This window comes from Vicugna pacos, chromosome 20, assembly GCF_048564905.1.
Source record: "Vicugna pacos chromosome 20, VicPac4, whole genome shotgun sequence".
Classification (NCBI taxonomy): domain Eukaryota; kingdom Metazoa; phylum Chordata; class Mammalia; order Artiodactyla; family Camelidae; genus Vicugna; species Vicugna pacos.
Window position 1 is genome coordinate 10767876 of NC_133006.1, and position 23338 is coordinate 10791213.

Below are 23338 nucleotides of genomic sequence, written 5' to 3' on the forward strand. Positions count from 1 at the left end.
TACTTCATTGACTCAGGAAGCCTTGACATTTAATCTTAATGCTTTATTTATTTATTTATTTATCCTGCTGCGCAGAGTCAACGCTTTATTGCAGATGATCCAGTCAGGAGTTAACTAGTGGGTAACAACCCTGTGAAGTCCCTAATTCTTTCACGACAAAATCACCTCCATCCATTCAATCTTGAAGGAGCAAAAGATTTCCTCTGCAAGTGAGGGGTAATACATTTCAGTGACTGTATTTTCCTGTTTCTGAGATTACTGATGCGTTCTTTATCCAACAGTTCTTGATCCATATCCAACTGTTTTTGTTTAATAGCCTTCTGTTTATTTTTAGCATGCTAGTGAAATTTTTTGAGAAGCTTACTCAGTTTATGTTCAATTCTTTTATAGATTACCCTTTTATTTGTGTTACCTCAGGAGTATTCTCTCACTGAGATCCTTCCATTAAATTAATTTTTCTCATGGTAACTGTATTTGGGGAAGGAATTTCTTGGCGGGCTGGTTGGTTGTTTTCTTTTTTTAACTTTTTTTTATTGATTTATAATCATTTTACAATGTTGTGTCAAATTCCCAGTGTAGAGCACAATTTTTCAGTCATACATGGACATATACACACTGTCATATTTTTTTCTCTGTGAGCTACCATAACATTTTGTGTATATTTCCCTGTGCTATACAGTATAATCTTGTTTATCTGTTCTACAATTTTGAAATCCCATTCTATCCCTTCCCACCCTCCGCCCCCTGGCAACCACAAGTCTGTATTCTCTTTCTATGAGTCTATTTCTGTCCTGTATTTACACTTTGTTTTTGTTTGTTTGTTTTTGGTTTTGTTTTTTAGATTCCACATATGAGCGATCTCATATGGTATTTTTCTTTCTCTTTCTGGCTTACTTCACTTAGAATGACATTCTCTAGGAGCATCCATGTTGCTGCAAATGGCATTATGTTGTCATTTTTATGGCTGAGTAGTATTCCATTGTATAAATATACCACTTCTTCTTTATCCAGTCATCTGTTGATGGACATTTAGGCTGTTTCCATGTCTTGGCTATTATAAATAGTGCTGCTATGAATATTGGGGTGCAGGTGTCATTTTGAAGTAGGGTTACTTCTGGATATATGCCCAGGAGTGGGATTCCTGGGTCGTATGGTAAGTCTATTCCTAGTCTTTTGAGGAAGCTCCACACTGTTTTCCATAGTGGTTGCACCAAACTGCATTCCCACCAGCAGTGTAGGAGGGTTCCCCTTTCTCCACAGCCTCTCCAGCATTTGTCATTTGTGGATTTTTGAATGACGGCCATTCTGACTGGTGTGAGGTGATACCTCATTGTAGTTAGAAGACCTAAACAAGCAATTCTCCAAGGATGACATACAAATGATCAAAAGGTACATGAAAAAATGCTCAAAATCACTAATTATCAGAGAAACGGTTGGTTGTTTTCTGTCCATACTCCCTGCTCCATGTTTAATTTCTCTGCACTGACTGTTTCAGGCTCCCAGGGTCCTCAGATGAAAACCCTTATTTTTCTGATCCTGTACTGTTGTCTCAAGGATACAGAACCTATCCTTGTGGAGAAGCAGTGTCGTTCGGTCCCGCTCTTGGGTGGAGGACTGCTGCTGACCTTCCCTGACACTCCAGTGATAATGCCCATTGTGTATGTCGTATGGCTCAGGTTCTTACCAGAGTGCAGGTGACTTTCAGCCTCCATTTGCAGACCCACTGTTGTGTTTCCCCACAGTGGATGGAACAACATCAGAGCTACATCTCATGGGAGTTGAGCACAAAGATGCCACGAGTCATTTCCAATAGTGGAGTCCTGATGGCTTGTCTCTTCACCTTGCTGTTTTTGGGGTTTCCATTCCATTTCTGCTCCCCAGATAAAGTTAATCTGCTTTGGACCATGAATACGTCTTTTAAAATAGGTACTAATAATGTTTTAACTGCCACGGCATGTGTTTTGAGCACGAGGATTCAGTGTACACTGACTCTACGTATTTGCCAGAAAACCTCCCAGTAGGACTTTTTAAAATACATTTTTAATTAACCTTGGACAGTTTCACAATGAATTATGTTTTCTACAGAATCCAAAGATCAGAAAGAATACAGAATATGTTAGGTCTCAAATAAAAACCAAGATATTTATCTGATACAAGTGTGGAGAAACCTGGAAGATCATTTTTAAGATTGGAAAACAAGATATTTTACAGTTTTAATATATGAAATCTACGAATACAAAATTTAAAGTGTCAAAACATACCCATTTGGATCTATTGATCAATTGATGAATCAATTGATAATCAAATATAATAAGCATAATTTAAGAGATTCTGAGACTTGAATATGTGATTGTTAGGTGAATAATTCTCCAACAAAAGACATGTTCAGAATGCTATCAATAAAATACAATTGACTTTATCTTGCAAAATACCTTACTCTATAAAATATCTTACTCTATAAAAATGTTTTAAAGTGGCATCAATTAATATTTGACACAAAAGATTAAAGTTTTAAAAATCTAATATCACATTAAGCTACTTTATTGCTTCAGTACAAAATCAGCTTAAATTGGTAATATGAATATTTAGAATAAGTAGCATGAATCAAATTTCTTACTAGTTAATTCAATTTAAAATGGCAGAAACCAAATGAGGAATTATACATGCTATTCAGATACATGGAATGATTTTTTTCTACATTGGTAAAAAAATCCATTTATTTGAAGTATTTATATATTGATCCTATTAATGTCAATAATACTAATACAATTCAAACTTTCCATTGTGGCAACAGGTATAAAAATAAATTTGAACCATTCATTTATTTAGCCTACAAGTATCTGGGGGCATCTACTCTGTGCAGGAGTATAGCTAAGTTTTAAGTGGAATATGAAGTAAGTCACACTTTTTGCTATAGAGACCGTCTGTTATTTTTGCCCATACAACATCCTTTACTTTGAGGAATTTTCTATCCCCTAGAGCACCTGAACCTGGTATACCAACTTTCAGTAAGTCAGAGCTCTGTCAATATTTATTAAACTAAATCATTAAGGTTCTGATAATGTGATTCAAATGTGATGACAAATGCTAAGAACAAAGAGTTTAAGGAATGTAAGAAAAAGAATGTAACTTTAAGCAAATGAGAAAGCTATGAAAACGATTGCACTTTATCTGATACTTAAAAAACAAAATCCCGACTCACAGCGAACACTAAAAACAAGTTATTTCCGTATATGTAAGCCCATGGTGAGAACTGTCCAGCATTCAATAAATACTTCTTGGATTTTAAGTGACTGTCATCCTGTGATAGTCCATTTGGGAATGTGGACTCTCCAGCAGTGCATTTTACTACTATCCGCCACCAGGTCCTCACTTCTCCCTTCCTCTGTCTCCTTAAATTTCTGTGTTCCACCCTTAGTAACACCTTTGGAATATGTAGATAACTTAAAGATACAAACTTTGTTGCTTTTGTTGTTGTTGTTTCATCATAGCATTGCCATCACTCCACATGTATAAGGCAGTGACTCTGACAGGAAATGTCAGAGATTTTCTGTGTCCAATATTTCACCTAGTTGCTTCCAATTTTATACCTTCCATTGTCTGATTTAAAAATGAAACACATTTTTATAACGTAAATTTGTGCTGAGACTTCCAACCATGATCTTTCTCAAGAGGTCTGTTCTTTTCTTTAAAATATCAAAGTTTGGATTGTTGGAACTTAGTTTGGCCTCTTTGGCTCCATCGTCCCAAACTTTAACGTTATCAGTAAAGCTGGTTCCCATCCCGAGTTGAAGGGTAAAGATGGGATGGTAAGAAATAAAAGAGACCGCTGAGTTGACAATAGCTTTCTGTTGGCTAGAAGTGTTTTGAAGGAGAAAAGAGGACTTGAAAATCAGATTAGATTTGCCTTCAATATATTATAAGATTACATCTTTTTACAATTATTCACCTTGTTCAGACAGCACTCATAATAAATACTTTCTATTTCTAAACTCTTACTGTTACATTATCCTGCCATTTATTTCCTTTCTAGTTGCCATGTTGAAGGAGGGGTTAAAATTGCATGCAAATTGTGGTGCCCAAATTTCAGACATTCAGTTGGGAAATAACGTGACTTGAGAAATACACTGAGAGTAAAAAGCCAAATCAAAGAATAACAAGAACTTTCTGTAAAACGATGCACAAAATAATGTGGAAAGTTGGTGCTCACATAGTCAATCCAGGCACTCAATAACCATTGTCACTACCTACAGTTTAAATATTCAAAGTATTAAGTTACTTTATAAACTTGCTTTAGAATAAGAGAATAAATTGCATTTGGTGGAAGAAATTCAACATGATTGCAATGAACAGAATTAACTATGCATCTCCAATATTGTGTATTTTGATTTATATGCCAATACCCAATTTATTAGCTGAAACCATACCTCTTTGACTTCTATCAAAATGTTGATGTCTGTACATCTCAAAAATGTTCTCCTAGAACAGTCTACTCAAGCAATAGAAATAAAAGCAAGAATAAACAAATGGGACCTAATTAAACTTACAAGCTTCTGCACAGCAAAGGAAACCATAAGTAAAACAAAAAGACAACCTACGGAATGGGAGAAAATTTTTGCAAATGAAACCGACAAAGGCTTGATCTCCAGAATATATAAGCAGCTCATATGACTTCGTAAGAAACAACCAACCAACCCAATCCAAACATGGGCAAAGACCTAAGCAAGCAATTCTCCAAGGAAGACATACAAATGATCAATAGGCACATGAAAAAGTGCTCAGTATCACTAATTATCAGAGAAGTGCAAATCAAAACTACAATGAGGTATCACCTCACACCAGTCAGAATGACCATTATTCAAAAATCCACAAATGACAAATGGTGGAGAGGCTACAGAGAAAAGGGAACCCTCCTACACTGCTGGTGGGAATGCAGTTTGGTGCAGCCACTGTGGAAAACAGTATGGAGATTCCGCAGAAGACTAGGAATAGACTTACTGTATGACCCAGGAATCCCACTCCTGGGCATATATCCAGAAGGAACCCTACTTCAAAATGCCACCTGCACCCCAATATTCATAGCAGCACTATTTATAATAGCCAAGACATGGAAACAGCCTAAATGTCCATCAACTGGATAAAGAAGAAGTGGTATATTTATACAATGGAACACTACTCAGCCATAAAAACCAACAACATAATGCCATTTGCAGCAACATGGATGCTCCTGGAGAATGTCATTCTAAGTGAAGTAAGCCAGAAAAAGAAAGAAAAATACCATATGAGATCGCTCATATGTGGAATCTAAAACAAACAAACAAACAAACAAACAAAGTATAAATACAAAACAGAAATAGACTCACAGACATAGAATACAAACTTGTGGTTGCCAAGGGGGCAGGGGTAGGAAGGGATAGACTGGGATTTCAACATTGTAGAATAGATAAACAAGATTACACTGTTTAGCACAGGGAAATATATACAAGATCTTATGGTAGCTCACAGAGAAAAAAATGTGACAATGAATATTTATATATGTTCATGTACAACTGAAAAATTGTGTTGTACAGTGGAATTTGACACAACATTGCAAAATGATTATAAATCAATAAAAAATATTTTTTTAAAAAGAAAATGAAAAAGAAAAATACCATATGAGATTGCTCATATGTGGAATCTAAAAAAAAAAAAAACCAAGCATAAATACAAGACAGAAATAGACTCATAGACATAGAATACAAACTTACAAACTTGTGGTTGCCAAGGGGGCAGATGGTGGGAAAGGATAGACGGGATTTCAAAACTGTAGAATAGATAAACAAGATTATACTGTATAGCACAGGGAAATATATACAAGAGCTTGTGGTAGCTCACAGAGAAAAAAAAATGTGACAATGAATATATATATGTTCATGTATAACTAAAAAATTGTGCTCTACACTGGAATTTGACACAACATTATAAAATGATTATAAATCAATAAAAAATGTTAAAAAAAAAGCTTTGTGACATATTATCCAGTGTTTATAAAATGCTACTGGGAGGTTTTTCAGATTATTTTTGCTGCTGTGTTGTAAAAAACAAGTCTCTTTTTAAACATTTTATGTCACTTTTTAGTTATGCCTTAATAAACATGATATGGATGGGCTTATTAAATTCCAAAAAAAAGTTGATGTCTGCACTAATAATTATAAAAGTCTAATATTGAAAAAAAAGTCCGTAAGATAAAATCAATGTCATGCACAGGAAAGATAAGGAGCACAGAAGTGCTAAACACTAGATTCGAATCATAGCTCAAGCATTTCATAGCTATGTTCTTAGGTAAGTACTTAACGTATTTGTCTTCTGTAAAATAAACTCACTGAATGATTGTTGTAAGCGTTAGAGACAGACTAGCTAGCTGAGTACCTGGCAGTAAAGACACACAATGATAGATTTAAATTATATCATATTCATTATTATGAATGAACGTAACATAATGGTGCATGCTATTTCTCCATCCTTTCAATCATAGTTCAGGCACTGAGATATTCTGAATATATATAATTTGCTTGCAAAACATTTTGCAAGGCCGTTTACATATTCAAGAGGGAAGAGTGAAGACTTTCCATTGCGGGTGTACTCATAAAGACAAGTACTTAACACTGAATGTAAAATAGTGACTCTCCATCTCTCTATCTAAGTTCAGACATGGTAAACACATTTTTTGAGTTAGCTATAATAAAGAATAAAAAGCATGCTAGAAAATTGGTAACTAAGAAAATCCCTCTGGACTGATAAAGCTTGATTGATTACAACAAGAACAGAAGTCAAGTAATTTTTTTTTCTTACAGCTTTCTTCAAAATAAATCTACATTGTCAATTTGGAACTGACTATTCATTAAATATGAGCTTTTTAGTTTTAATTATTTTACTTTATCAAAAAGTAAGCATCTACAAAGAGCAAATTAATGAATGCTTTTAAATGGTGAACTGCGGGGTAGTGTATGTATAGCTCAGTGGCTCTAAGTTCAATCCCCAGGGCCTCCATCAACAAAAATTAATAAACAAACCTAAATACTTCCCTCACCCCCCAAAAAACAAAAAACAATTAAAAATAAATAAATGCTAACTTGAATTCATTTTGCAAACAGAGAAAAACATCATATTTTAGAAAAGGTGTTTTGGAATTAGTTCCTCTAAAATAAGTAAGTTTCTTATAACCATGCCAGTATGTCAATAAGAAGAAAAGACATAGAAACAAGTTCTAGAATCAACTGGTCATGATAATAGCACAAATTCTCTAGGTATAAAGGGGCTAGATAAAATTTTAAGTTTCATGTCCTTCTGTCTAGAATAAACTTCACCTTCATCAAGTCAACTGGATCCTCTTTGTCTATAAATTCTCTGAAGAGGCAGTTCACATATAACACCGGTGTTAAACACAATCTACTTTTTGATTGCTTACCTTTAGTTTTAGATACATTCATTAGCTTAAGAAGTAACTGAAGCCTTGACTGCTTATGTTGTTAGTGAGGAAAAGAAGTTTTAGGGACATATTCTAGCCTAAGTCAAAGTTGACACGTCTTGGCTTTCATTACTCAAAGGAATGCCAAGTCTAGTTGGGAATACGGCCTGCCACTGTCATCACCTCACATCTGCTAGATGCTGACAGTAACCCATGTTGGAGCTAATATCCCTGACAAACAGCACGCTCCCATGATTTAGTTTTGGCATATTTGCAAGTATTCATGAACACTGCCAGAAAAATAACTTATTCCTATAGGAATTCTTGCAATTAAAATTAATCATGTCCTTCGTTATGGTTATTACTGTGTACTCATAAAAAGTAATGAAGCAGGAAGATTTGTGGGCAAAGTGACCTATTAATCATGCTGATTACATATTCGTAAAACATTAACCACGAATTTATAACGTGCTCTTGGAATTATAAGACAAGTAAAGCTCAGAATTACCACATAAGAATCAAGGAAAAAAAATTCTCATGCATGGCTGAGTGTTACGTAGAATGTTTATGATTAATATTGGAAGTCAAAATTGACTTCTTTATTATTCTTCACTTAGATCCTATATTTTTAAAAAATGGGATTCTGGTATCATTTTACTAATTATGAGTCACGATACACCTAAAACCTAAAGAGAAAAGGAAGCAGAAATTTTGGCCCTCTAATCTGGCCAGTTCAACTGTTCAGATTTTAAAACCAGGAATATAAAACCTCACTATGTTGAGTGAAAAGCCGAGGGCTTCATAGTTAGCTGTAAAAACAAAGACACATAAATCTCAGAATGACTTCTTCAAAATATCAGTGATTTGAGGACCATTTAGAAAGTGAGAGTTCTTATAAAATTAAAATTCAGTGTAAAGGATGGAATCGTTCAGTTGAGAGTATCTGACAACTAGGCTGAAGTTTCCCCCTCAACTTACACTTCTTAAGTGATCTTGGCTTTAAGGATTAAGACATTACATGTCTTGATAGTACTTGAAAAATACCAACAATATTGCCTGGTACAAATATTAGGTGTCCTTCTTATCTCTGCAAATAAACATACAGTGAATGATATTTGCTTTGCTCACTCAGATAACTGAAAATATGAAATCAACGACTGCTTTCTAATAGAGGCTTCTGCCTGATCAATAACAATTGGCTGTCTTTAGCTCCCACTCAACACCAGGGCACACTAACGAAGAATCACGGAAATTAATGACTTCACATTGTCCTAGGTTCAGGACAGCTGTTCCAGCACCTTCTCACATGAGCGCAGACTTCGCACTGTGGACGGCGGCCATGGCCCAGGCCGCCCCACCATCTGGGCGTCTCGCCCACCAGCAGCTGCTGCGTTTGCTCTGGTACCTTCTGCCTGGCTATCTCGGCCTCCAGTCTGTACCACTCCTTGGCACTGCTGAAAATTACAACACATTTCACCCTCTACTCCTGAACAGCGGAATTCCCTAGTCATTTCTCCGTTTAGATTTTGGGAAGCCCTGTGTGAAACATCTATAGGGCTCACTTTAAAAAAAGTCCCTTTCTTCTCAAACTTAACAATTTCATTCTGTAATGATTTCTCAGATTTGGAAGGGAACTCAGTCCTGTTTGCCACAACAGAAACACAGAGCTTCAGAAAAGCAACTATGATGGTACTTGGTGTTCAGATGATGCCTGTCCTTAAAAAAAATAATAATAATAATTTTTGAAAACTCAAAAATTTTATTAGATATAAGAGAATAAACTCTTAAGGATTTTTCCAATTTATATATATATATATTATAAACAAATATGATGACTATGAGCTTACCATATATTTGATTAACAAATATGAGGAAAGGATTATGCTACTATCAGTGAGAAATATAAAATTTTTAAAACATGACTTTATAGTCCAGTTTAGGAAATATAAATACACAGAAATGATTGAAATATAAGATACAGAATGACTGATTTAAAGTCTTTATTTAGAAGAGTTAGTCTCCCCAATCCTTCAGCGTCCTCCTTTATCTCTAAAGGCAGACAATTCCTTCCCTGCAGAAAATAGGTTGAAACGTTGGCGAAATTAAACAAGCAAGGCTTTGGATTGAGGGATGCAAAATGTAGCACAAGGTGAGGATGAACTATAAGAAAAAAATAAAAAGGGAGGATAGTACATGATAATCTCTCCAAGCTGAATCGGAATTCTAATCTTCCTCCCTGCTCTGGAATATCAGCGGCCAATTCTGTCAGTATCCTTACTCTTTAAATTAGAGAATTATTTTTCCCTTTGGGGTGGGGACCCTCCACATTTTGATATTTGAGGTGTTCAAAGAATTTTTTTTGAAGAGAGAAAATCATGGTTCTTGTACAAATGTAAATAAATTATGTCAAACAGAAAACAAATCAAGAATTAGTAAAGGCAGACTTTTATTTAAAAGGACTATTGCAAGGGAGGGAAAGAGACCAGAACTAAGTGTGAGCTCTATTACACTGAAGCAGGAGGGGTGGGGGTGGGGTGGTAGGATTTCTAAGGGTGGGGTAAGCTAGAAGAAAAGTACTGGAGAACATTGGGGGCAGGTCATAGACCATGTGTGTTTGTGAACTAGCTTTATCCAAAGGTAAAATAAACTCCTGTCTTTATGACAGGACCTAGTTTTATATCTCAGAGCAAGGCACCCACCACAACCAGGCTCCTACCTTCCACAGAAACTGGGAAATCATAGTACTACTTCCTTCGAAATGATTAGAAGTAATTCTGGTAAGACTTGAAATCTTGTCTAGGCACATGATGCAGAAGGCAAAGGTACAACATTTCCTACTGCAGAGAAAGCCATTAATCAATAAAACAAAGAAGCAAGCCCATGGGTACTCAGCAAACTTTGTAAAAATATTTATATATGTCGTGGCTTCTTTTCAGACTCAGTTATGATAGAATAGTTTTGCTTTTCCCTGCCTGTTACTTGCTATTTATGCTTTCATGCTCTAAAACACACTGATACTTTAAGATAAAATTATGCTGTTTTTTCCTTGGGAGAAAGAGGAATATACACACACGTATTTCTCTGTCACTGTGGCTCCTTGGATAGACTTCACCATAGATAGTAATTGTAAATCTTAATCAAAATAGCCTAACTTCCTCATACAGATAAAAACAAGGAAGTTAGAAAAATGAAAATTGATTGTCATACACAAACATTTTAAGAGATTAAATGAATACATGTAACTGGCAATGTTGAATTTTATCTGTGCACTATGTTCCTGGAAAGTAGGAAAGAAACAAGAAATCTCCAAGCCTGTGTGTTCTAAGAAAAGGCTAACCACAAAGGACCATTCTTCTCTCATCTATTTAGAGGTAAGACGCTTCTTCCTCCTTCCTCATGACTCTCGTACACTTGTGTATGATTCCTCTGTTTACCTGCCTCTGTAAAACCCCAGACTCCAGATTTTCTTTGAGATGTTCTTCATCTTTCTTTCCCTATGGCAATGGACTAAGTACAGTTATCTCCTTGATTGTCCTAGGTATTTGTCTCTCACAGAGCACAGCTTTCTACAGCCACCCATATCCCTTTTACAATGATTTACTAATAATTTCTGGAGGCAGGAAGCATTTCATACTCACACAGTGAAGGTCAAGGCTTTTCCTAATTATAGACATACAAACACACGACTTCAGGTCTACAACTTCAGCCACAAGTAAACAAAAGTCTGCACATTCCTTCGCAGCAGGCATGAACTTACTCATCCATTTGAGCTCACAAACAGACAAATCAATGAACATTACTAACAAGCTGGGTTCTCCATCATCTCTCACCCAGTGGAGAACCATCCGTCTACCAAGAACTCCACATGGCCAAACAATAAAGCCAAGTTATCACTTATTGTTGCCATCCGCCAATGGGGAGTAATTCAGCGGCTGCGCATGAACCAGAAACAAAAATGAAAACATAGAATCAGAAAAGAGGAGAGAAAAAGGCAAGAATACAGGAGAGTCAAATGCGTTAAAATTTCATTGCTGTTGGGAATTTACTTTAGGGGCCAACAAAAGCCATGTCTGAGGTTAAGCATCCCAGTAAGAGCTCTTCTCCATCAGTACAGTGTTCCTAACTCTGGCAAGTTAACCCACCAGTGTCTTCGGGTGGTCACTCACACAAAAGCCACACTGATGTCTGACTACCCTGCGGTCAAGCTTCCCAGTTGCTAAGTCAGCCCTCACATGCTGGGCTCCCAAGTCAGCGTCTGCAGCGCTGCACTCTTAAATAGAAGCTGACAACCATAGATCAGCAAATATTTTGAGCATAAGAACAAAAGATATCAAAGCTAACAAACAAGGAAAGTAATTATAAAGTAAAAACAGCCAATTCCGTTTACAGGTTTTTTTTTTAAGTGAGAAAAATGATTTTGCATATTTTGCAAACATGTTCATTGTGTTACCTTATCCACTCCGATCAGAAGCAGCTATTACATGATTCACTCAACAAACACAAATGCAGAGAGTTCCAAATGAAGTTTAAGAGGTTAAGAAAGCCAAGGAGAACAAAGAGGTAGGTGGGACCATTTTTTGAGGGACGTGATTTATTGACTAATAATATGAATTATATAATAAAAGTTATAAAGGATCACTGGGGAATTCTGCATAGGATCTGATCTTGTATACAGTGCTTTCACAAACATGGGCATTATTGAAACATAGCATATTACAGATTTATTTCAGGATTTTCTAACGTTTAGCTGACAGAGGAATCAAATGCTTAAAATAAGTCACAAAGAATCTGCTTCTAGGTCAGGATATTCAAGTCATAAATAAGTATTTTTTGCTTGTGGTTATCCGTCTGATACTCTTTAAAGCATGTGAGTAGCTGGCATTAATGGTTCAGATCTACTGAAATTAAACTAGAGAAATGAAATCTGGAGATCAAGCAGGCTGCTCAAGTTATATGTTGTCAGGTATATCTACTAGGGGTTAAAAACAACTTTAAATCTCCCATTACTTTAAATTAAATTTAAATTCCTTTAAATTAAAAAAAGATTTAAATCTTTCAACTTTAAACCTTCCATTAAATCTTCTTTTACTGTAATTGCATTACAGATAGAAATGTTAACAACAAAAACATAATCCAGAAATAATCTCAGGGGAAAAAAACCAGTTTTAAATTTAATATAACTAATGCTATGAAGAACTCAGAACACTGCCCTTATTGGTTGCTCATTTCGCTGGTGAATCGTACAAACTTAATCCTGAAATATTAAGAGTCTGAGTCCACCCACATATTTAGGACCATTTTAAAGTAGTGTATTCCTATGCTTAAGAGAAAACAGCTTAATATGAGAACAAAGAAAAAAATTTCAAGTTCATTGCTTTAGGTTAGGGCCCGAATGCCAAAGTGTTCACTAAAAATTGATGAAGACTAAGTTAAATTCTGATCCACAGTGTCTGACCATAAATCACATTGATGGTATCTGTTTTTAAAAACTAAGCAGAAATGTTTAAAAAAAAAAAATCACATAAAAAAAAATTAAGCAGTATTTCCTGAGATCTCTCTCCCATCTTACTTACCATTGCTTTTTTGCTTAACTTCTTCCAGGCACACCCTTTGGAAAAATCTCTCAAAAAGAAATAAGGAATATGCTATGTTCTTGAACAAATATTAATATTTTTGTGTATTAGCCCTCCTTTCAATGTGTAGCTGTCTACAGATTTCCAGTTCATTTCCAAATGTTCTTCAAATATATGGAGGAGAGGACTTAGATGAACTGGACTTTGCCTTTGGATGAGTTTATGTTCGGTGTATAGCTCATGTGAACCTCTCCATTTCCCACAAAGCTAAGCTCTGCCTCCCATCAGTTCACAATTTTCTGATAACCTAATTCCAGTTTATGCCCTTTAACATGCCCAGCGCCCTGTGTTATTGACCTCTCTTGCAGCATCCATCTCTTTGTCCTTATTACTAAATCCATTTCCTTAAGCCATGCAGTCATTATAATGTAGCCTCCGTGCCAGGGGGCGATTCTTGTGCTCAAAACCAGGCCTTTATTGCTCTGTACATCACCTGGCACAGAACTGACAATCAGTGTTTGTTAAATGCATGCGTGTATCGTGTTGAAAGGAAAGCATCGAATACATTGTGTATAATAAAATCTACGTGTCGTGTTCCCCTATTTGTGGTCTCTAATCATTTCAAACTAAACTTTCCTGAATTCTTCTTGATGTCTTTCTTCTTTCAGGCTGTAAAGCCCTTCCAAGGATATTATATTTATAATAATGATGAATGAAAATAACTAATTCTGCCTGAAATGCATCTGGATGCTTCGGATACATTAAAATCCTTTACTCATAAAAGAAACCCTGAGGCATGGACATTATGATTCCCTATTTTTGGAAATGAGGAAATTGGAGCACAGAGATGTTAAGAGACAATCATCCTAGTAACTGATCGCCCGCAACAGGATTTGGACCCAAGCGTTCTTACTCCGTAGTTTACTGTCTTGGCCATTCTACAGATTTTCAGTACGGGTACCTGCTTCAGACAACCCTTTATTTCAAGGTTAAGCTACCGCCTTTAACTCTTCCTCTCCCCGGACTTTTGACCTTCGTCCACGTTAGGTTCTTTTCCATGTGGATCTTAATACAATCTTACTAACTTCTGTCACACACCTGGTAAGCTCTGCGGTTTCCCAGCTCACCTGGTAGCTCTCTGGTTTACGTCCTGTCTCAATCCTTGTTCTCCGAAAGACAAATCTGTCTGCAGTTTGAGATGTAGCAAAAGAAAGGATATTGGCATATGTTTTAGTCAAGACACTGGTTTCTTCCTTCTCTGTATTTATGTTTGTGTTCTCTACAGTTTTTGGTAGCCAACTTTTACGTAAATGATTACAGTTTTTTAATGCATATATTTTAACCAACATGACGTGCTGATAAACATATGAGTCTTCATCTATCTCCCAAGGATTTTCTGGGATAATTCCAATTCTGTTCTATTCTATCATGTCGTTATATCATATGTTAAACCCACGTGTCTTGATTTTTTTCTTTTGCTTTAGGGAAAAAAAAATTAAAAAGTCACGGCAGACCCCTTCCTCCTATGCTAAGAAGCTAAGAAGCTGAAACAGAAAAAGAACAATGTACGAAAACAGGCGAGATGTGAACAGAAGCGGCCAACTGGCACCCATGCTTGGGACTCGTATGCAAATCGAGGGATTCTGTGCTTTCCAACACTTCCCAAATTCTTTCGAAACCATATTTGAAGCTGGATAGCAACTCTATATGAAGACGTCAGTGATATAAATACGGACAGCATTGTGTTGGGTAGAGCAATGCCAGGAGCTGACAGGACCAACAGATAAAACCAAAGCAATTAAGTTTCCAAAAACACTTGACTTGGTGTTGAATCAACACTCTTGTTTACAAACAGCAGTGTAGAGAGACGTGCGTGACAGATCATACATTTCCGGTACATAAACCGTGCTGGTTTGGTGAAGCAACAGGATTCCTTTCCAGCTTTCTTCCTACAATGTAAGAGGGAAAAATAAAAAGTGGCTCAGTGATTTGTGAGTTTTACTTCAGAGGTGTGCATTTCTCCGACTGCAGAATGCTAAAAGATTTATAGGTGAGCTTTGGCGTGTTTCCAGTTTCCACCTCTGCCTTCAACAACAACAGAATTCCTTCTGGCTAGAGGTGAGCAGTTTTTGAATGACATTCGGTCCTCCTCTTTTGCAGAAGGGATTCATTGTCAACTCTTTGGCAGAGCCAGAAAATTCTGTCTCAAGAGCTTCCGATCTTTCTGTTATTTTTATTTCCTATCCCCCACTTTATCGCACAACACAAAATAACTCACGGCTACACATGCTTTATCTTATTTTGTTCCCTTGTATGTATTCAATTGACCTTTTTCAGGAAAGATCTGAGGAAAACATTTTTATTAAATAATACCTTCTTCCAAAGAACAAGGGCATAATCTACAACGGAAAAGAAAAAGAAGAAAGAAAAAGATACAGAGACTTCAATGTAAACAGTCATGCTCACATGTAAACAGGCATTTCCAGAAGTTTTCGAAAGAATGAAATAAATCAAAAACATCTGCTTCCACCTGGTTTCACAGTGATTTTCTACAGTCATATGTGATTTCTGTCTGTGCAATGCTTCAGGAGTCCTTCTCTGCTTTAGGAGTCCTACGTCTTTATCATCATCTAGCTCAAATGGCATCTGGAGTATTTAGCATTTTCATATTCAGTATCTGGTATAAAAGGATGTAGTGTTTCCAGACTTTTCAAGGCAGACAGTTGCTTCCACATCACTTCTGGATAAATTTCTATTAGAACATTCTCCTATTACAGGCTGTTTTCTTGTTCCACAGGAAAACGGACTGTTTATCTTTTCGTTCCCAGAATCTCAAAGGGTCTGGCGTTTATGTGCAGTGGCCATGAATGCACTGCACGTCCTGTGCCAGGTGCCAGACTGCAAGCTTCCCGAGACCGTGCAATTGATACGTTTGTTTACTCCATGTATCTCCAGTGTCTAGAGGGCGAGAACGGCCTGGTTCATGTTAATACCTCAGTAAGTACTCACTGCATGCATGCAGACATGCATGCAGACATGCACGCAATAAAGCTGAGAAGTTGCTTTTCTTTTCTGAGTCAGGGGATCACGTCTCCTCTCAGAGCTCACCCTACCTGATCGCGGCTCCACTGAATCACGCAGCAGGTCTCCGCAGCTGGCTCCAAATGTGGGAGTTTAAGACTGGTGAGTTTCACAGGTGACGTGGCCTGGATGATAAACTAGAAATGCGTGCACAGTCATGACTTGGGGTCTTCACAGGCCCTCGATTTGTTCTGATTATTACATGGTCATGTCCTCTGTCTGCTGTAAATTCTTGAATCTCTTGTAAGCATTTTCCCTGAGCTGACTTCCTCAAAGAGCAAATCTTCCCGGTGGGGTATTTTTTTTTAACGGCAAGAGCACACGAGATAGCCAAGTATCTGGTTCTCATCAGAATGCTGAATGTTACAAGCTGTGTGAGCTTGGGTAAGGTATATGTCTATAAGTGTCAGTTTAGCTACCTGAAAAGTGAGATTAATTATAAATGACTACCTAATAGCATTGTTGTGATGTTAAGTAAGGGATAATCTGCAGTCTTAACAACATCCATTGTAATCTGAACGTTAAGTGTTATTCCCATGCTTTTAATAAAAGGATTAACAGACTCAGACTCACTATACAACTGTGACATTACTTATTCAAATCATTCTCAAGGACGTTTTGTAGCAAGGGCTAAGAAGAAACTATTTTTTCATGTAGAACCGATTAGCGTGGAGCTATGTAGATCCTAAAGTGCCATCCAAGGCAGGCATCTTTTACATTGTGAACCATACAGCACGCCTGCCAAAGCAACCAGCCAGCCACACTCAAGGAGGCAGTGGTCCTCTGTCTCTCTCATAACTCAAGGCAGGCTAGTTTCAAGTGTTACCTTGGGAGTTGCCAGACACTGGATTGTCATAAACCAGGTAACTGTACATGTGAATCTGTTTCTGTACTCCACTCTATTACATTGCTTCATGTATCTACACTGTGCCACTAGGACACTGTCTTAACCACTACAGCATCGTAGTAAGCTTTGATATGATAGTGCAAGTCCCCCAGCTTTGTTCGACTTCAGTATTTTATCATGTTGAATCAAGCTTAGAAGAAAATGACTTCATGACTTATGACTTTGGGATGGCTGAAATTTCTTAAACAAGACATGCACACACAAACACGAGCATTAACCATAAAGAAAGAAGGATAAACTGGACATATTTAAAGAAAGAACTTTTTAAAATAAAAGATACAATTAGGATAGTTCAGAAAATAAGCCACAGGGTAAGAGAAATGACTTGCAATACATACATTTAACAAATATTTTATGTCAAGAGTGTGCAGAGAATTTTGGCAAACCAATAAGAAGGCGGCAGTCAACCTAATTATAACACCAGGCAAAAGATTTTGCAGACTTCACAAAAACTGGTATCAAAGTAGCTGATAAACATATAAAAATGAATTCAATATCATTAGTCATTAGACAAATGCAAATTAAAAACCATGATGAAATACTATTACACAATGGATACAATTTTTAAAAAAAAGACTGAGAATATCCAGTATGGATAAAGATATAAAGCTGGTAGAAAAGTATAAATTTCTATAACTCCTTTGGAAAGATGTTTGACAGTACCTACTGAAGGAAAACGTATGTATACCATATGATCCAATAATTCCATTGTTGGGTATATGTTCAAAAAATAGTGAATAATAGTATGTACCAAAAGACATGTGGATAAAATGTCTGTAGACGTTTTATTATTCATAACAGGTTTTTTTTTACATTTTTTATTGATTCATAATCATTTTACAGTGTTGTGTCAGATTCCAGTGTTCAGCACAATTTTTCAGTCATTCATGGACATATACACACTCATTGTCACATTTTTTTCTCTGTGATTTATCATAACATTTTGTGTATATTTCCCTGTGCTATACAGTGTAATCTTGTTTATCTATTCTACAATTTTGAAATCCCAGTCTATCCCTTCCCACCCTCTACCCCCCTCCCCCGGTAACCACAAGTCTGTATTCTCTGTCCATGAGTCTATTTCTGTCCTGTATTTATGCTTTGTTTTTGTTTGTTTTTCTTTTTTAGATTCCACATATGAGCGATCTCATATGGTATTTTGCTTTCTCTTTCTGGCTTACTTCACTTAGAATGACATTCTCTAGGAGCATCCATGTTGCTGCAAATGGTGTTATGTTGTCGGTTTTTATGGCTGAGTAGTATTCCATTGTATAAATATACCACATCTTCTTTATCCAGTCACCTGTTGATGGTCATAACAGTTTTAAACTGAAAACAAACCAAACATTCATTCATAACAGAATGGTTAAATAAATTATATTGTCCACATAACGTGGGATACTACCCAGCTATTAACAAAAATAAACTTCTTTATGTGCAACATGGATGAATCTCAGAGGCATAAAATTAAGTGAAAAAGTTTAGATTCTAAAAATGTATATTCTACTCACATGAAGTTTCAAAACTAAGCCACGGTTATGGAAATCAGGATGAGTTCTACTCCTGGGAGTTACTGCCTGGAAGGGAGAACCAGCGATCTGCCTGGGCACTGGAATATTATATATATATATATATTGCTTTTGGTGGTGACTACACAGATGTACCTATTTATAAATTTATCCATCTGTACACGTAAGATTTATGTACTTTACTAAACATCAGTTGAACCTCAGTAATTATTTTTAAATTCGCAAATTCACTGAGGCAAAGGAGATGAAAAGGACTGACGGTATCATCTGTGTAGAGTTCATGTTATGAGTTATTTGATTAAGAGAGGGAAGGGGCTGTTCTTCCTGTACGTGCTTTCTGAGAAGGCCGCGTTCTAACAACATAACACACGTATAAGAGTGTGTTCCCAAGGCGTGCCGGAGGCCAGGACTCAGTCTTTCCCCTCACTCTCTTTCTTCCTCCTAGATGTTAACTTGCAAATATCCATGTTCTGTTTAAAAAAAAATACAACTCAAACAGAAATGTAGGGGAAATTAATTTTAACAGTCAGTGTACCAAGTTTCTGGTATTATTATCTGGAAATATTTTTTAAGAGTTTGGGCTGAAATTTTCCTCTTGCTTATGAAGTAATTGTATTAAGTAGGGATTATTTCTAAAGTTAAGGAGGTGATCTTTCTGCTGCTTCTGTAATTATTGTGTTTAGAAAAGCTACCTTTACCTGAGCACAAGCAACTGTAATTCCTTAGTTGAAACGGTCTGCTTAGGTCCTAGATTTTCAGTCCTCCAGGCAATGGAGAATCGTTTAGACCATCCTGGAGGCTTGGCCTGGGTCCTGGTGCTAAAACTATTCCTGCCCTAATTCTCCAGTGAGTGAGCCTCAGTGGGTCCCCAAAGTCTCTAACCCTCGGTGCACTTAGTTTTCCACCCCCACCGCCTCTGTTCAACTTGTGAGTCACGCTCTCCAGTTCTAATCTCTATTTCTGCACTTTGGTCATGTCTGCAGAGTCACTGTTTACCAAAAGTTCTGCCTGTTTCCTGCTGTTTTCTGTCCCTTTAGACGGACCATCAACTGTATTTCTGAGGACTAACCCAGAGCTTGAAGTCTGTACTTTTGTAATAATTTAACAATTCTGGGCCAACAGGGATAGTTCAATAATTACCCAGATTCAATCCTGATTCTAAAATGCTGAACATACTACTGATGCCCAAATATTAACTTTTCACTCCATGATTTGACTCACTTGCTCCAAGTGGATATTCCAACCTTAAGTAAAGTTTTTCTCCTATTCTTCTTGGAGCCTCTGTCCTTTGAAGATTTTTAGGTTGAATGCGCACATTCTACCTATTCACAGACCCCAAGCCAAAACTTAGACTCAAAAATCTGAAGGTTCCTTGAGCTTAGCTTCCCTTAACTTCAATCAATCAAAGTTCTTTGCAGGAGCCAAATGTGCCAAGGGGACTATAATCCCAGTTGACACTGACTGTCCTGTGAACACTCAAGAGGTCACAATAAGTTTTCTTGTGGTTGCTTTTAATTCTTGCACAGGATATAAATTATGGCAATAAATCATCAATACACAGTATTGTATAGAATTCTTTATGCATCTTATATTATAAAACAGTGATCTTATCACCCATTTGTGACAGAAGAAAGATATTACATCTGTATGTGAAATGTCCAGGTTGGATTGATCTATTTCCAATAATATGAGTGATATTGTATATTTTCAAAAGCCATTTATCTGAATCACAATCCATTTATAAAATATGGTATGCTTTCAAATTTGGATTATGGGGCCGTTAATAGATTGTTGTATTCTAAAAAGAACAATAGCAGTTAGCTCTAAAGAGCTGGATGCATCATGCAGTCCCATGAACTTGAAAGCCATCTGTATCTCCAACATGCTGGAGACATTCTAAATAAAAAGAAGTTAATTTTCAGAGAACCTGTGGATTCATCAGTGTCATAGATAGCAGGAGAACCTGAGATAAAACACTAGTATTTCACCTCCACTTAGTATGACTTCTGTTAAAGCATATGTATGGATTAACAGGTTGTGAGTGCATGTCTGAAACAGCCGATTACTTTAATGGTACAAAATTTAACTTATTTTATAAGTATTTACTAAGCACCCATTATTTATCAGATACACTTAGAAGTAAAATTAGAGTTGTATCATGTTCAAAGAAAAAAGTACAAAGATTTCAATCCATTTTCAATTCTGAAGCTCAAACCCTACGGTAATTCATGAAAAGTATCCTAAAAAATGGCTGGGTGTTTCTGTTAAAATATTCATAATAATATTACTTATAGACAAAAATATGAAAGCTTAAAATCAAACTTTGCCAAAATCTTGTTAATTACAAGTTATTCACATTATCAAAATGATGCTCCTAATGAATACACAATAATAGAAATTTTAGGGAAAATAGGGTACAATCATTGGTGTATATTATGCATTTATGTATAAATCTAAGTACTGAATTTGCACATAAGACAAGAAAAGACTTCAAAGACAAAATTTAAATTGTCAATGCCAGCTGTTTGATTGGTGTGAAATAGGAAATTTTTTGATATTTCTTAAACCTTTCATAACAGCTTTTTTGAGGGACATGTTAGTGTACACCCAGGAAAATATTAAGATAATGAGCACACACACCACCCAAAAATATATTCCCACAGAAAATGCAATGGAAGTTACAGACAGCCTCATAAAGGGGCTAACCTGAGTAATAACCCTTTGATGAACAGAGACAGAGATACAGTGTAAGGGGTATAAACACTAATATGTGTGTACATATCAACCTACTCTAGTTCAGAAGCTTTTTTATTTTATTTTTTCTTCAATTAACTCAGGGAAAATTACCTGTTTTACTAGATTTCTCAGGGTTAAGGAAGAGGGTAGGATGCGTATTTCATCACCTGTGTTACTATACGACTGTATGCCTTAAAGTCTGAAGGTTTGTAACATTCTGGAGGAAAAAAGACATTGAAAAAAAGAGGAAGAAAGGACAGACTGCTCACATGTGTATGTTTCCTGAAAGAACTGATTTATAGAATTTTCCATCTCAGCCGTGTCTGGCAGTGTGCAGTGGAGGCTTGAGAGCAAGGGTGAACTCCATCGTGTGTATCATCTGCACCCATCATTTAATCTACTCTTTGAAAGTCTTCTTTAAAATGAGAAACAGACTGCCAGCCTTTTCTGCTTCCCACTCTGCAGGATGGATTCAGAAATAAACTTGGCCGATTGTGAAAAGAAGGTACCAACCAAATTTAATCCCCTATATTTATTAGCACACTAGCATCAGCCACTTATATCAAATAGAAACAAAAGACAGGGTGTATTAGGTCTGATTCGCCTGACTCCCAGTAACCACCATTCTTAGTGGAGTGACCAGACTTCACAGAATAGCTCTAAGTCGTCTATATAAACCACCTGCACGAAGAACACACCTCTTCTCTACAGGCAGTAGAGAATTCAAATCTAATCTTGTTGTGGTTTTAGATCAGTTTCTTGTTGCTGTTGCATGCAACAAATGACTCTAAACTTAGCATCTTAAAACAACACGAATTTATTATTTCACAGTCTGGAGGGCAGAAGCCCGAATGGGTCTCCCTGGGCTAAAATCAAGATTCAGCAGGAAGACTCCAGCGGAGAATGGGTATCCAGCTTCTTTCAGAAGCTGCCCTTATTCTTTGGCTCACAGCCCCTTCCTCTATCTTGATCTCTGTCACTGCCTCCCTCTTCCGCATCTAAGTACCCCTGTGACTACGCAGAGTTCGCATGGATAATCCAGGATAATCTCCCTAGAGTCTGCTCTTCAGCGATTTGAATTTTATCTGCTGCCTTAATTCCCTTTTGTCACTTAATGTAACATATTCAACAGTTCTAGAGCTTAAGGCAGTTAAGTCTATGATTCTTCCAATCACAGTTCTCTCTCTTGGTCCTAATGAGTAACGTATTACATACCTTGGTCTGATCCCGCGGGTCTCTTTTTGCAGAAAATGCAACTGTATGTAAAAGTGTTTCCCAAAAAGGCTTATTACAAAACATTATCCCACGAGTTGACAATCTTCTAAAATTCTGTTACTTTTCTTTCCAGGAACAACAATGAAACATGTCTTACTTTTGGCTGTTGCTGCCGGCTTCCTGCCTGTTTTAATGACAAGAGTATGTGCGGATGGCATGTTTTATGATTACTGTGGAGAAGTGGAGATGAGCTACCCTGTGCTAGAGCTCACTGTGTCACAGGCACCGCCGTGAGGACGCCGTGCCCATGGCTCGCCCAGTTCTCGCCACAGCCCTGTTAGCCCAGAACTGTTCTTACTCCCATATTACAGAGAAAGAAGGCAGCGCGTCAGGAGGTTAAGTCACGTGTCCAAGGTCAGATAACTAGGAAGAGGCAGAGTCTCAAGGGAAACCGAAGCAGGTTGGCTCCACGGCCCATGCCTATGTCATTATCGCCTCTCTGGATAATTCAGCAGAGCTAAAAACACATGGCAGGAGTTACTTCTTTAGGAGGAAACCGTGGGAGGTGATGAGTATGTTTATGGTCTTGGTGGTGGCAATGCTTTAAGAGCATATGCTTATTCCCAAACGCATTGAGTTGTATATATTAAATATATATAGCTTTTTTAGTATCACAAAAGAGAAGGAGGAAAGAATGAGGACAGGTTCAGGCAGACTGGTAGCCTGGGGAAGGGGGCGCTGAAGCAGCTGACAGCTAGCCTTCACTGAAGGAAGTAGAACATACACTAATCTATTGAGAGAGAGAGAGATGTGATTGGGGTTGAGTGTGCACGTTCTGTAATACCGTTGT

General features: G+C 36.9%; 1 protein-coding gene across 1 annotated transcript in view; it reads left to right on the forward strand.

Annotated features, from left to right (window-relative positions):
- CRISP1 (cysteine rich secretory protein 1) overlaps positions 1–23338 on the forward strand; it is a 35656-nt gene that overhangs the window by 733 nt on the left and 11585 nt on the right. Inside the window, exons 2-6 of the mRNA XM_072945813.1 lie at positions 1555–1665; positions 8723–8848; positions 15818–15950; positions 16102–16203; positions 22622–22689. Of these exons, the coding sequence (XP_072801914.1) occupies positions 1555–1665; positions 8723–8848; positions 15818–15950; positions 16102–16203; positions 22622–22689 (540 nt within the window). The remainder of the gene's footprint in view (positions 1–1554; positions 1666–8722; positions 8849–15817; positions 15951–16101; positions 16204–22621; positions 22690–23338) is intronic.